The 12,898-nt window shown below is 43.9% G+C and overlaps 3 protein-coding genes across 5 annotated transcripts in view; 1 reads left to right on the top strand and 2 right to left on the bottom strand.

Moving 5' to 3' along the window:
* Window positions 1–539: 539 nt before the first annotated feature.
* abhd10b (abhydrolase domain containing 10, depalmitoylase b) lies at window positions 540–2,521 on the bottom strand. The gene is made up of 5 exons (XM_077509479.1): window positions 2,373–2,521; window positions 1,867–2,053; window positions 1,560–1,671; window positions 1,238–1,375; window positions 540–1,152 (listed from the first exon to the last, which is right to left on the bottom strand). Exons 1-5 carry the CDS (start codon window positions 2,512–2,514, stop codon window positions 811–813), a joined length of 921 nt encoding a protein of 306 aa, XP_077365605.1. The 5' UTR covers window positions 2,515–2,521; the 3' UTR covers window positions 540–810.
* Window positions 2,522–3,845: 1,324 nt separating this feature from the next.
* ythdf3 (YTH N6-methyladenosine RNA binding protein F3) lies at window positions 3,846–12,822 on the top strand. The gene is made up of 5 exons (XM_077509597.1): window positions 3,846–4,444; window positions 5,075–5,099; window positions 5,245–5,324; window positions 6,630–8,192; window positions 11,988–12,822. Exons 1-5 carry the CDS (start codon window positions 4,415–4,417, stop codon window positions 12,009–12,011), a joined length of 1,722 nt encoding a protein of 573 aa, XP_077365723.1. The 5' UTR covers window positions 3,846–4,414; the 3' UTR covers window positions 12,012–12,822.
* The window catches only part of LOC144009753 (uncharacterized), a 151,014-nt gene continuing 143,125 nt past the window's right edge, over window positions 5,010–12,898 (bottom strand). For 2 of the 3 annotated variants that reach the window (XM_077509602.1, XM_077509603.1), the window contains 2 exons: window positions 11,920–12,012; window positions 5,010–5,078 (listed from right to left, as the gene is read on the bottom strand). In XM_077509602.1, coding sequence (XP_077365728.1) covers window positions 5,025–5,078; window positions 11,920–12,012 — 147 coding nt within the window. In that variant the 3' untranslated portion in view covers window positions 5,010–5,024. The remainder of the gene's footprint in view (window positions 5,079–11,919; window positions 12,013–12,898) is intronic. The other variant, XM_077509605.1, reaches the window with a different exon arrangement.

Genomic DNA, 12,898 nt, shown 5'->3' with positions numbered 1-12,898 from the left:
TGAAAATGAGCCATGATTGTTTGTTATCTGAGCAACTGTGACGTCATTAACAGTTGACAGGAAGTCTCCATTTTGAGACTTCCTCGAGAACTTTTATTCCACAAACTATGGAATATTCCACAAACTATAGACTATACTATAGGCCTTTTACTGAAAATTTATTTTGGCTCCAATATTGATGATCAGCCTCTTTGACTACAAATAACTGCCGCTGGCCCTGAAAAAAACGTATTGGTCTCTCTGTATATACATATATTTCTGTGGCAGTTAATAGTTGTATGTCATTTACCGAATGTTAATGTTCAGAGGTGACATTAATTATTTATAATTAAATTAAATAATTTAGCTCTTAAAATATCTGTAAGCATGTATTTTTTTTAACCACATCCGCAAATGGCCTGGGTTCATTGGAGAAGTCAAACGTGGCCCTTGAGCCCAAACATGTGGCAACCCCTGTGCTCGAACCCTCAACATCCACCTGCTAAACTGAACATGTATCACATGGGTATCACATTGGATTCAATGACAGAGAGCTGCACTGACAGTGTGCAGAGGTTTTATTGGACCCACAAGGGTGAAATGGAATTTTTAAAGAAGGCACAGGAACTCTATAGACTTGTGTCGTCAAAAAGGAAGGAAGAGGAGCAACAATACAAGTAGAAGTGAGTGACCCAACTAATACTGAAACACAACTTAATATGCAAGGGAAAATACAAAGATAGAGGACAAAAGGTCATTTCTTGGCAGAAGCAACTTGCCTTGTTTGGTAGTAAACAGTCTTCGAACGCTAACCCCCCCAGTACCTTATAATCACACCATGGTGGTCAACTTGTCTATGAGGTCATCGATAGTGTAGACCATGAGCTTGATGTCGTCCTTCTCCGACATGCGGTGCTGGCCGTAGCGGCGCAGGATGACGTCCACGTCGGTGCTGAGCACGCGCTCGGCCACCTGCATGGAGATGTGCCACGGCACGTCCTCGTCCTTCAGACCGTGGATCAGGCGCACGGGGCACGTGATCGGCAGTGGGCTGTGCAGCACGCAGTGGTTCTCGGCCTCGTGCAGGAAGTCCATGCTAAACTTGTACAGGCCCTCCTCGGAGTGCTTGGTCGGTATGGTCCACTCGCCCTTCTCCTGCACCTGCATCTTCGTCTGCGCGGCACCACATTGAACGGCTTCAAAATGGTGGCAGCATTGCTAACAATGTACTAAAGCAATATTTGAAAAAAAGTCCCACCTCCAGTGGAAGAGAGTTGAAGGTGGTGACGAGGTGGTCGGCGGCGGTGGAGATGCCCACCAGGGCGGCCGTCTTCTCCGGACGTGCGATGGCTGCCAGCAGCATGAGCCAGCCTCCGATACTGGAGCCAACGAGTATCTGCAAGAAAATAAACGCATGATTGAGTATATGAAGCAAAAACCTACCCTTTTGAGTGGGCATTACATGTAGCCTACATTCTAGTTTGTGGCAATGTGGGAACACAGTGACACCTTGTGGCAAGACGGTGACACTAACAAAGAATCTTTGAGGTTGCGTTTAAATAATGAATTTCTTTTAACACCTGTGGGCCTTCTGCAAATTCATCCAGCATATAAAGGACATCTTTTTTCCACGTGCCAATGCTCCCCTCTTCCCGGACCCCTTCTGAGGCCCCATGTCCTGTGTAGTCAAACCTATGTGAGCACAAACAGGACAAATATCAGAGCTGGACTATTATAATAAGTGTTTAAAAAAAAAAAAAAAGCTCAAGGCTGTTTAAATGTGTTTAAGTGTGAGGGAGGGGTAAAACTATACATTAAAAAATGTTTTACATGCGAGTCTGGAACTTTCATTTGTATACCATACTAATGTTCATTCTGATGGCTTACCTGAGGTACGAGTGCCCCAGTGACCGGCAGAATTCTTCCAGCGCCTCAGCTTTCTGTCCACTCATGTTGGATCCATAGTCAGGCAGGAAAACCACCCCTGGACTTTTGCCCTTCACCCTCCTATAGGCCAGTTTGGGAAGCTCCGGCCTGGTGGCATACTGGACTGTGGACTTGTGTCTCCGGTCTCCTGGTGGACACACAAGTGTTAGTATTGCATGTTATGTAAATGTGACAACATCACTTAGTGAAAGAAAGGCAAACTCAAAGCTAGCATGTTTGAGACTAGCCAAACAGGATGAAGGCATGTTTAACGTTAATGATACGCAAATGATGTCTAAATGTAATGCAATTCAGTGACGAGCACAAAATGTACAGGACAAGCCCAATATTTTTAAAACGACGCAGTCCATCAAAGCCACACCCCCTCGTGTGCGCTTAAATGCCCACCCGAGCGAACGCAGGCCGCATTTACCACGTCAAATCTACAATTTAAGAACCAAAGAAACCTTTCGAGTGTGTGGCAGTTGAAGCGGCGAGGCCTCCATGGCTTAAAATACGTGAAACTCCTCTGCGACAACACCTGAGCGCGACGGCTGCCATACTGGAGCCACCGATGCGGAAAGTCTCGCGAGAAGTGGCCGCACGCATGGTCTCGTTCAAGGAAATAATTTATGGTTCACACGCGACAACATAGATATCATATATCCCGCCTTGAGCGGGTTGTTCAGTTGATGGTATAGGTCAGCGCGTCCGCCATATTGAATGTGTCACCCCGGCCTGTGAAAAACCGCAAGTAATGGCAGTGGGGGCAAAAGAGCTCGGGAATATTAGATATTTGTGTGTTTTAAATGACTTTAAACCTTTCCGTGTGTAAACCATCTTTTCTCGTTTTATAATTGGAATTTGTATCTTTTTTTGTAAATGATGTGCAAGTAAATAAAGTTCTTTAAAAAAAAAAAAAAAAACGCAAAAGTGCCCACACACACCGTACTTGTAATTTCAGATATTTGTTTCTAAATAAATACAATACACGTAGAACTAAAGTCAAATGTGGCGATATAGCCTTAAACTAGTAAAACATTGCAGTTTACCATATTTCTTTGGGCTGCGGCTAAAATTGTATTGAGTGTTATAAGTTATTTTCTCACAAAATCACGGAGCAGTGCTTGACTACAAATTCCTTAGATATTATTACTAGGTCCATGCCTGCAAACAGCAGAGTCAAACAAAGCAAACAACCTGCACATGTTTCTGATAGTTACATATTTATATCATACATATGACATCATAGCACATGGTGAATAAAAGTCTCATGACAGGCTAAAAACAGCTGTGGTGATGGACAATTCCAAACATCGGAGCATTTCCACAATGCAACACACATATAAAACAAACGGCTTATTGTATTACTTTTGCCTGTGACTAGCATACGAACCAGGCAGATTGTTATAGTAGTAGTCAAACATTTCATCACATTTTGAAATCAAAATGAGAAAAAGCGCTATTATAAGTTCGTAGCTTGGAAATGTCCATTGTAATAAATGAGGTAAGTTTTATTATTTCAGCATTCCAGTCGTTTGAAGCAAGAAAATCAGAAAGGGTAGTTTGGGAACGATGAGGTTAGTGCGGGTGGTGGTATGCATGGTGAGCAGAGAGCAAAGATATGGCCTTTTTTATATTTCATTTTCAACTATTCAATTTATTTTTAAAAGTGTTTTGGTAACAAAAAACGCTTGTAATAACTAAAAAGTTTGGTACTTGTTATATAGAAGATTTTTTTTTTTTTATGTATGATGTTAATATGTAGTTTGATAAAACGGCTAAATTCATGTTTATGCAGACTACATTCCCTTATATTCCAAAGATACTCAGGGCTTGCCTGTTAGAACATAAAAGCTTAAGTTGTGTAAAGTCGTAGCTGTAAATTAGTTAATACATGTAATAAACAGTGCGTCACCCAAAAGTGGTTATAAGGACGAGGCTAAGCTAACGAGTGCTAGCTGAACCATGGTAGGCTAAACGATGACGGAGGCGGGGGCGCTTTAAAAATGTGTTAAAATGTCTGTAGTTTGATAATATGAGGAAAGAAACCGGGCCCCCGGTGAGTTTGTGACTGTCATGTGAAGTGTCAGAGTGGAACATGACTCAAAGCGTCACTGGCGGAAGGTCACCGAGCGGAGGAGCGAGCGGAAGCGGGACTCGGGGAAAAAAAAAGAAGCCAGTCCGCCATTGTGGAAGATGGCAGGGGGGGATATTCCCGTAAAACGCTCGTCACTTTCCCGTTGAATCACTCCCGCGCTCCTCTTCGCTCGGTCCCGCATCCACCTCATTCGGAGCCGAATTCATTCGTCGATCAACGGCGACGTCTTCGTGTGCTCCCGGGGGGCTCCGCTGCCGCCGCCGCCGCCTGAACGCTCGCGGAGGGATCGGACAGCCGGAGAGAACCGAGGCAGCGAGGCGGGAGGGAGGGAGAGAGCGCGGCGGAGGAGGAGTGCACACGGGCGGACGGACAGTGTGCTGAGCAGCCATCGGCCCCGCTTCCTGGAGGATGTCTGCGACCACAGTGGACCACCAGCAGGTCGGTTTCGGTCACGCTTAGCTACGCTTGACGGTAGGGGCTCGGTTGGTGGAGTCGGACTGGCTGGTCGGGAAAGTTTGCCCACAGCAGTTCGGTCCGAGTGGGGAAAGAGGGAAAAAAAAGCAGCTGTGATATGTGATAGCTTTTTAGCCGCCCGGAAACGCAGGCAGGCCGAGCCGGGTTCAAGGTGGAGCCGGTTGGAGCCGGTCGGAGATGCGGCACCTTTTAGCCGGATGCCAAGGCGTTTGACATCCGCTTAATAATAAAAACCGATCAGCCTGCAAGCTGCAGCTAGCACGCTGACATGTCCATCCACCAAAAGACAGCATCATGTATGTGCTAATGCAGTTATTCCCAACCAGTGAGCCCTAAGAGATCATCAGGTGTCCAAATTTCACTTAATTCGGTACAAAAATGATTTAATGCAAATAATGTACCTTTGTTCTACTGTTACTATCTATGCCAGCAACGTACACTGACAAGCAGAACGATTAAATGCTCTTCGACTAGATGGCAGAGGTACATACTTAACATGTCTATCAATTTTTGTGAATTTTTTTGTTTACTGTCGTGCCTAATGTCAATTACGCACCTTGGTTGTGCTAATGAAATCTTTTCCCACCATTGCAGAGACCTAAAGGACAGGGAAATAAAGGTAAGTGACTGTAGATGTACATTCTGGTCCAAAGCAGAGTCATTTCCCAGCTTGTACTACTGTACGGATATTACCAGAAATGAAATATTTATGCGTATTATAGTCTCCCCCACGGTGATTTAATGTTCCGTTCTTTTCCACGCAGTGCAAAACGGATCAATGCATCAAAAGGACGGAGTGAACGATGATGACTTTGAGCCTTACATAAGCAGCCAGACAAATCAGGTAATATGGGATAATTTAATAGTCGCGGCCATGCGCTAGCTTTGGAGAACTGGTCAGTGTAAAGCATAACCTGTTGCCTTTAACTCATTCACTCGCAGCCATTTTCACTGAAGCAACCCCCTTCGCTGCCGGTTGTTTTCCTGGGTTTTGACTGATTTTGCAAGGCCCACAAAATATTGTGTTCTATTGCTATAAACACATGGAATCTACCGAAAGAAAGATTTGAGTATCTTCTTTCATCAGGGAAAATAAATCGGTTTCTGTTTTGCAGCAATTAGCATTAGAATATAGTTAGGTTTCATCATTATTCACAAACCTGCTTAGAATGGTGGGGAAATCAGCTTGTTTGCAATATGGCCTGTCGTGTATGTGTGTGTGTGCGTGCGTGCGTTGGATCCAAGAGAGCAGACCACACGGTATTTGCAACAGTCGTTCGACAAGATTTATTTATACAAATAAGGGAGCGTGGCAAAGCGTACATAAAAAGATATAAATATATCAAAACAAAATGTAAGGAAAACGACGAACAGAAAGGGCACGTAACGAGTCGTGGACATCAATACAATTAGCTACAACAATCAACGATGAAGCTTGAATGTCAACAAAGGGCGCGCTAGAGGTCTAAGCCACTACGGTCAATACAAAACTTAAGCGGGTATCTAAGTGACGCGACTACTTATCAAAACCAGGCTAGGAGTTGTCATAAGCAGCAAGCAAGGCAGCGCGGAGAATACTTCGACGCCTCCTGTCCGCAGCGGCGAGGCTATAAAGCCAACTGATTTTGACACGGCACAGGTGCACCGGCTCTGCCCACCACCGTCGTCAAGGCAACTGAGGAATCAAACCAAAAGACAGGCAGGTGGTAGTGGTGTCGCAGACACAGGACACAAGATGGCCCTAGTTTGATCTCTTACACTCTGCTGCCACATGCTGGCCGTTTTTGTAATAACTACGATTGCTTCAACCGTTCTCTGCAGTAGAGAGCCTTCTGTCTGCTCTAGCATAAAAAAACCCATACAAAAACGTATAAGTGAGTGTTTGGGACATTTTAACATTTAAAATAGAACATATTTATACGTTTTTGGGAGCAAATGAGTTAAAAAGTGCTATGTTACATTAATAACTCAATGATTCCCAGTCTAATCTTACCGGAATCGACTCAATTTGTGTCCACTTGTTGCCATTCATACAACAGAATCAGCCAAGTGGTTGGGTGATTATGGTGTGAGATTTTTCCAATGTAAATAATGTACAATAAGGCAAGAAAACACAATATTAACGGGTTGCCATGTCTTCACCGCACAGGGTAACAGCTACCCCCCCATGTCTGACCCCTACATGCCCAGCTACTACGCGCCGTCGATCGGATTCCCGTACTCCCTGGGAGAAGCCGCCTGGTCCACGGCAGGAGACCCGCCCATGCCCTACCTAACCACCTACGGACAGATGAGCAACGGCGAGCCGCACTTCATCCCCGACGGCGTGTTCAGCCAACCGGGCGCCCTGGGCAACACGCCTCCCTTCCTGGGCCAGCACGGTTTCAACTTCTTCCCCGGCAACGCCGACTTCTCCACCTGGGGCACCAGCGTGTCCCAGGGTCAGTCCACGCAGACATCCGTCTACACCAACAGCTACGGCTACGCGCCCAGCTCGCTGGGCCGGGCCATCGCCGACGGACAGGCCGGCTTCGGCAGCGACGCGCCGCTGGGCAAGATGCCGGTGTTGAACAGCATCGAGCAGAGCATGGCGGGGCTCAAACTGGGCACGGACATGGCGGCGGCCGTCACCAAGACCGTCGGCTCGCCACTGGCGGGCAGCGCGGGGATGAGCAGCATGGCGGCGAATAACCTCCCGCCTTGCGCGAGCTCGTCGGTCGGTAAAAGCGCCTCGTGGGCGGCCGTCGCCAAGAAGCCGGCCAAGCCGCAGCTCAAGACGAAGCCCAAGGTTGGCATGGGGATAGTCGGCGCCGCCGTCCCGCCGCCGCCCATTAAGCACAACATGAACATTGGCACCTGGGACGATAAGGGCCCGTTGAGCAAGCCGCCGCTAGCTCAGACGATGATGGCGACGCCCCCTCTGGTGCAGCAGCCCCTCCTCGCCCTCCAGAACCCTCAACACCAGCACCAGCCCTTCCACCTCCCCTCCCCGCAGTCCCTCCCCCCGCTGCACCTCCCCTCCCACCCCCCGCAGGCCTTGCACCAGCAGCCGGGCCCGCCGCCCAGCCGCTGGGTGGCTCCCAGGAACCGGGGGAACGACGGCTTGGGCGCGGGCCTCCCGATGAGCGCCCCGTTGTGCCCGGGCGACGCGCACCCCGTGCTGGAGAAACTGCGCGCCCTCAACAACTACAACCCCAAAGAGTTTGAGTGGAACTTGAAAAACGGCCGCGTGTTCATCATCAAGAGCTACTCGGAAGACGACATCCACCGCTCCATCAAGTACTCCATCTGGTGCAGCACCGAGCACGGCAACAAGCGTCTGGACGGCGCCTACCGCTCACTGGGCGGCAAGGGGCCCTTGTACCTGCTGTTCAGCGTCAACGGCAGCGGCCACTTCTGCGGCGTGGCCGAGATGCGCTCGCCGGTGGACTACAACGCCTACGCCGGCGTCTGGTCTCAGGACAAGTGGAAGGGCAAGTTCGAGGTGAAGTGGGCCTTCATCAAGGACGTGCCCAACAACCAGCTGCGGCACATCCGGCTGGAGAACAATGACAACAAGCCGGTGACCAACTCCAGGGACACGCAGGAGGTGCCCCTGGAGAAGGCCAAGCAGGTGCTGAAAATTATCGCCACTTACAAGCATACCACCTCAATCTTTGACGACTTTGCACATTATGAGAAACGCCAGGAAGAAGAGGAGGCTTTGAGGAAGGTAAGATTGGCTGGGTTGGGTTTGTTGAACATATCAACATAAACACATCACAAGTATAAAATACAAGTGAATGTTAAAAAACAGATAAAAGTGTTCAAAGAGGAGTAGGAAGAAGTACAAAAACTTATCTAGTCCTCCTCCCTAATACTTCTATCATAATGATATACTAACAAGTTGTTTTTACTAACATAAAAATGAAACAATAAAAACTAAACAAAACACGTTTATCTTAAGATTGACGCGGAACGGTGATTCAGGAGGCCGTCAGAATGCGTCAGGTGCTGGGACACTAGGGGGTGTGAATTGGCTAGTACCTGACGATTCGATCCGTATCACGATTCATAGGTCACGATTCGATGCGATACCGATTAATCCCGATATGAATTTACAAGTCGATTCTTGCGATTTTTTTTTTTTACTCAAATTTGGAAAATATCAAGAAAATGTATTTATTTATTGATCTTATTGAACTTCAGTTTTATAATTGTGAGCCACTGTATTTAACAAACAGGTTGTAACCTTTTTCATGTTAGAACAGCATTGAAATAAAATATTATGGCTTAATGCTCCATTAATATAATATTCTTCCATGCATGCTTAAGGTGTGAAAGTTAGACGTTTTGTTGAATATTTTTCCATCAAAAATGGACATTAAAAAAATCGATTCGGCTGCCTATTGAATCGATTCGAGAAGTGCGTGCTGTCGTATCGCGATACATTGCAGAATCGATTTTTTTTTAACACCCCTATGGGACACTGTTGATTTGTTCAGATTTGGATTGGATTCCTTCCGTCCCATTAGTGCAAATTTAATGAGCCATTTTTAATAGGGGTGTCAAAATTATTAAAACATATTTTAATGCCACTTTTTTTTTTTTTAATACGCGATTAATGACCTTACGTGGAAAACCTGTACTGGGGCAATTCCAGTCACAACGCAGCAGGCATGTCCACATCAACATTTAGCAGTATTATATTTAATAATAATGCATAATATATTTGTGGAGACTGGGGTCAAGTTGTATTTTACAATTTAAAAAAATGTGCAGAATTTAAAAGAAAAAGATTAAATCTGAAAAGAAAAATGCACAGAGCTGTCACTGTCTTACAAATGCAATTATGCTATCTAGTAGCAGAAAAATGACCAACACAAATCAATGTCACACTCGTTTTTTACTGTATGGTACATCTTTTTAATTTTAACTCAATTTAATTAATTATTATTAAATTACTGCATCAATGACTAAACGATGCCGCCACATTTCTATTGGTTTTAACATATTTTCCCCACTTTTGTGTTAAGAGTATAAAAACGTAGGGGAAAAAAATATTTTATTGTACATTTAGAACAGATATAAAATTTGCAATTAATTGTGATTTAACTATTGAAGACATGCGATTAATAACGATTAAATCCTAATTTTTGAATTTAGTCTCATTATTAGTCCAGTTTCAATCACACTTGTTAGTTTTTAATCATAGTTAGTCAACGTCATCCCATTTTGTTTAGCCACCTTTTAGTCGACTACAAGTCGAGAATTTTAGTCTTTGTTTTAGCCCAAGAAAACAATTTTATTCATCTAGTATTAGTCAACAAAAACTATCAACATTGTAGTCTAGTTGTAGTCAGGACAATTCTTTCTTTCTTTCTTTCATCTTTTTCATTGCATTTTGCCACTTGTTGATAACTGAAAATGACATCACGTGTTGGGGGCTTGGTTAGCAAACCTGGTAAAAATGTGACTTACTTAGTAGAGCCTACCTAGCTGTGTGACACGTATCTTCAAAGACAAAGACAGCGAGTTGGTACAATGTCGACTTCTCAACATACAGTAAATCCGGGGGTTGACATCACCTCCTCACACCCAACGGTATAAGCTTGCTTTTTTCCCCCTCCTTCAGAATTTGTTTTGATTTTTGGACTACGCATGTAACTTTCGGTTCAACATCTGAAACATTTGAGTGCAGTGCAGCTTGTTTGAATGTACGTGACTTCCCTCAGTGGCGCACTTCCCTAAAACACGCATGCACGCTTTCGTTTCACTGAGTCACTGCCTGAAAAAAATCAGCTGATCCACCTGCTCAGTCTGGTTAAGTGGAAGTTCCCGACAAGTCATGCTTACTAACGAGCAGCGTTCCCAAAAGAAAAGAAACAAAATGCCTGATTTATCGACAGCCATCTCGTGAGTGCGGTGAGCTACCGGGGAGGGACACCCGAGGAGGGGGGCCCCTCAAATAGCCCACATTCCCGGCATTCCCCGTTTGGAGACAAAGGCAGATGCAGGACATGAGTTCGCTTTGAACGCCAAGCTTGGAGCAGGAGCTCAACTCAGAGGTGTTAATCACAGTTTTCAGGCTGTAACTGCTGTGGCTGAACAATTAATTGATTTTACTTATATTATTATTTAAATAGCCAATACGAAAGGGGTTTACAGACACACGAGACCGGTGTCTTGTAACGTGGGCCCATATAGTAACTGCTACATGTGGTACAATAACAAAGAGCGCGTGCTGCTGTACTCATAATAGAGACATTGAGTATATTAATAGTTCTGATGCCCAGAGGTATGAGCGTAGAGGTCAGCACACAAAAGCTTTCATTCAGCGGCGGCGTCCTTTTCAAATCGCGTCGCCGCAGCAACCGTTCAATGCCAATTTTGATCCATACAGACAATTTAGCAGCACTATGTACCAAAGGAAAAAGATGTACGTTTATAGTTGATATGAAAGTAATTGAGAGCGAAACCTAAGAATGCTGTTCGACTCATGATTAGTTTGTGTTTAAAAGATAACATGAATAGAAATAATTCATTGCTATAGAAAACCTCAGGTTGACGTGACGAGGCACTCTAAAAGTAGCCACATCTGGTGAAGCCCCTGTTCACACGCTGGCTGTCAAGTTGGACTTAAAAAAAATAAAAAAATTCCACCACCTACCCCCATATGTTCTTCTGCTGTTCTCTGCATGACTTGCGCACAGTCATGGCGGACAATGAGGCGCTCTAAATCGGTCACGGTCAGACCTCAACGTTTTGTGTGGTTACATTCTGATTCATATGACTTGAGTGTTTTTTTTTTTGTTTGTTTGTTTTTTTGTAGGATTTCCTAAAAAAAAAAAATTGCAAAAAAAAGGCAAAGCACAGCAGTGTATAGTTAGCCTAATAGCATATTTTCCCATCATTTTTAACTTCTCTGTCACAATACCAATAATAAAAAAAAGGCAATATATATATGTAGATTTTCATTGCAAAGGTTGTTTTTGTGTGTTTTTTTTTCCATTCTTGTTTTTCAAAATGTACAGTAATTCAGTAAGATAATTAGCAGTTAACCTGCAATTATGCTAACAACAAACAATCTTGGCAGTTCAAGGTCCGATTGTGGTTAACTTCGAATTTTGAAGTTTTGTATGCGTTGAATTCAGAATCGTACAAACTCAGAGATAATTTGATTTTAGCGGTTCCCCTTTATTTCTTAATTTTTCGGACCAAATTCATAAAATTCCAAATGGTGCATTTGACGTAAATGAATTCCATGTTATTCATGAACAATAGTAATATACAATTTCTTAGTAAATTGTCTTAATGTATGAACTTAAAGGGGTTTTAGTGGTTGCTAACATTTTGTACGAATACATTTTATTGCGAAAAAGTCTAACAATCATTTAATCAAATTGTTTTATTGTCAAAAGTGTGAATTGAAATTGACAGAATCCAAACAAGCCCTTCACCTGTTTGTCTTCGTTTGTTGTGTCGACACCTTCCAATGACGTCTTCTCTCTCTCTCTCTCGTTGGCAGGAACGCAGTAGAAACAAACAGTAACCTTCAAGCAAACAAGACGTGCGACACTAATGACGTAGGACCTTAAAACAACAACAACAACAACAAAAGTCGCGTAACCACCACGAGGACGACAAACGTATCATCGCAACGCTCGATGTGTGTGTTTCCATTTCAAAGTCACCTGCTTTTTGAAAGCACTTTCATCCCCTCACTGTTTCTAAACTTTGTTTGCAACTAACTGACTAATCAGCGTAGTCGCCATGTTGTTTTCATTTCTATTTGTAATCATTTTAGCCTCTCTCGTTTGGAATCAATATTCAGGTGAGTTAATTGGGGAAACAATCATGCCAATCAGAGGATGTATTAACCCGCATACCGAAAGAATGCCACGACGGCTCATCTTTGTTGTTTTATTTCTTCTTGTGATTCTTAAGTGCTTTCTGTCTGAGGAGAATGTGGCGACTCACTAGCGACAATAAAGAAATGAGCCGTGTTTAGCGAAAAAAAAAAAACAAACAACTTGTGTTTGTCGTCATTTGGACGTAGTTGAATGAATTGTCGATGATGCTACAGCAGAGGGTTATAAAATGCCACCTTTATTGCTTCCGCTCAGATTTAGTAGTAATTAGTTTTGTTTAGTCAAATTGAAAGCCGCTAAAGACAACAACAAGCGACAGCTGCTGTCATTATCCGCCTCAGCTACTTAAGCTTTTATGAATCATTTTTAATTAGTGGAAACTGTTACCACAATTGAAACGTATTGTAATGACAAAATATATTATAAATGCTTTTTAAACGCACCCATTTAAGGCCAAATGGGAAGACCATTGTACTGGAAAAAAAACAAAAAGGATTAATAAACAAATTTTATTTGTCAAGACTGGAGTAACAAAATCCTAATGCCACAAATTAAAGAAAAAAAAAAA

This window comes from Festucalex cinctus, chromosome 20 (assembly GCF_051991245.1).
Source record: "Festucalex cinctus isolate MCC-2025b chromosome 20, RoL_Fcin_1.0, whole genome shotgun sequence".
NCBI lineage: Eukaryota > Metazoa > Chordata > Actinopteri > Syngnathiformes > Syngnathidae > Festucalex > Festucalex cinctus.
This window is presented reverse-complemented; position numbering and strand designations above follow the sequence as displayed.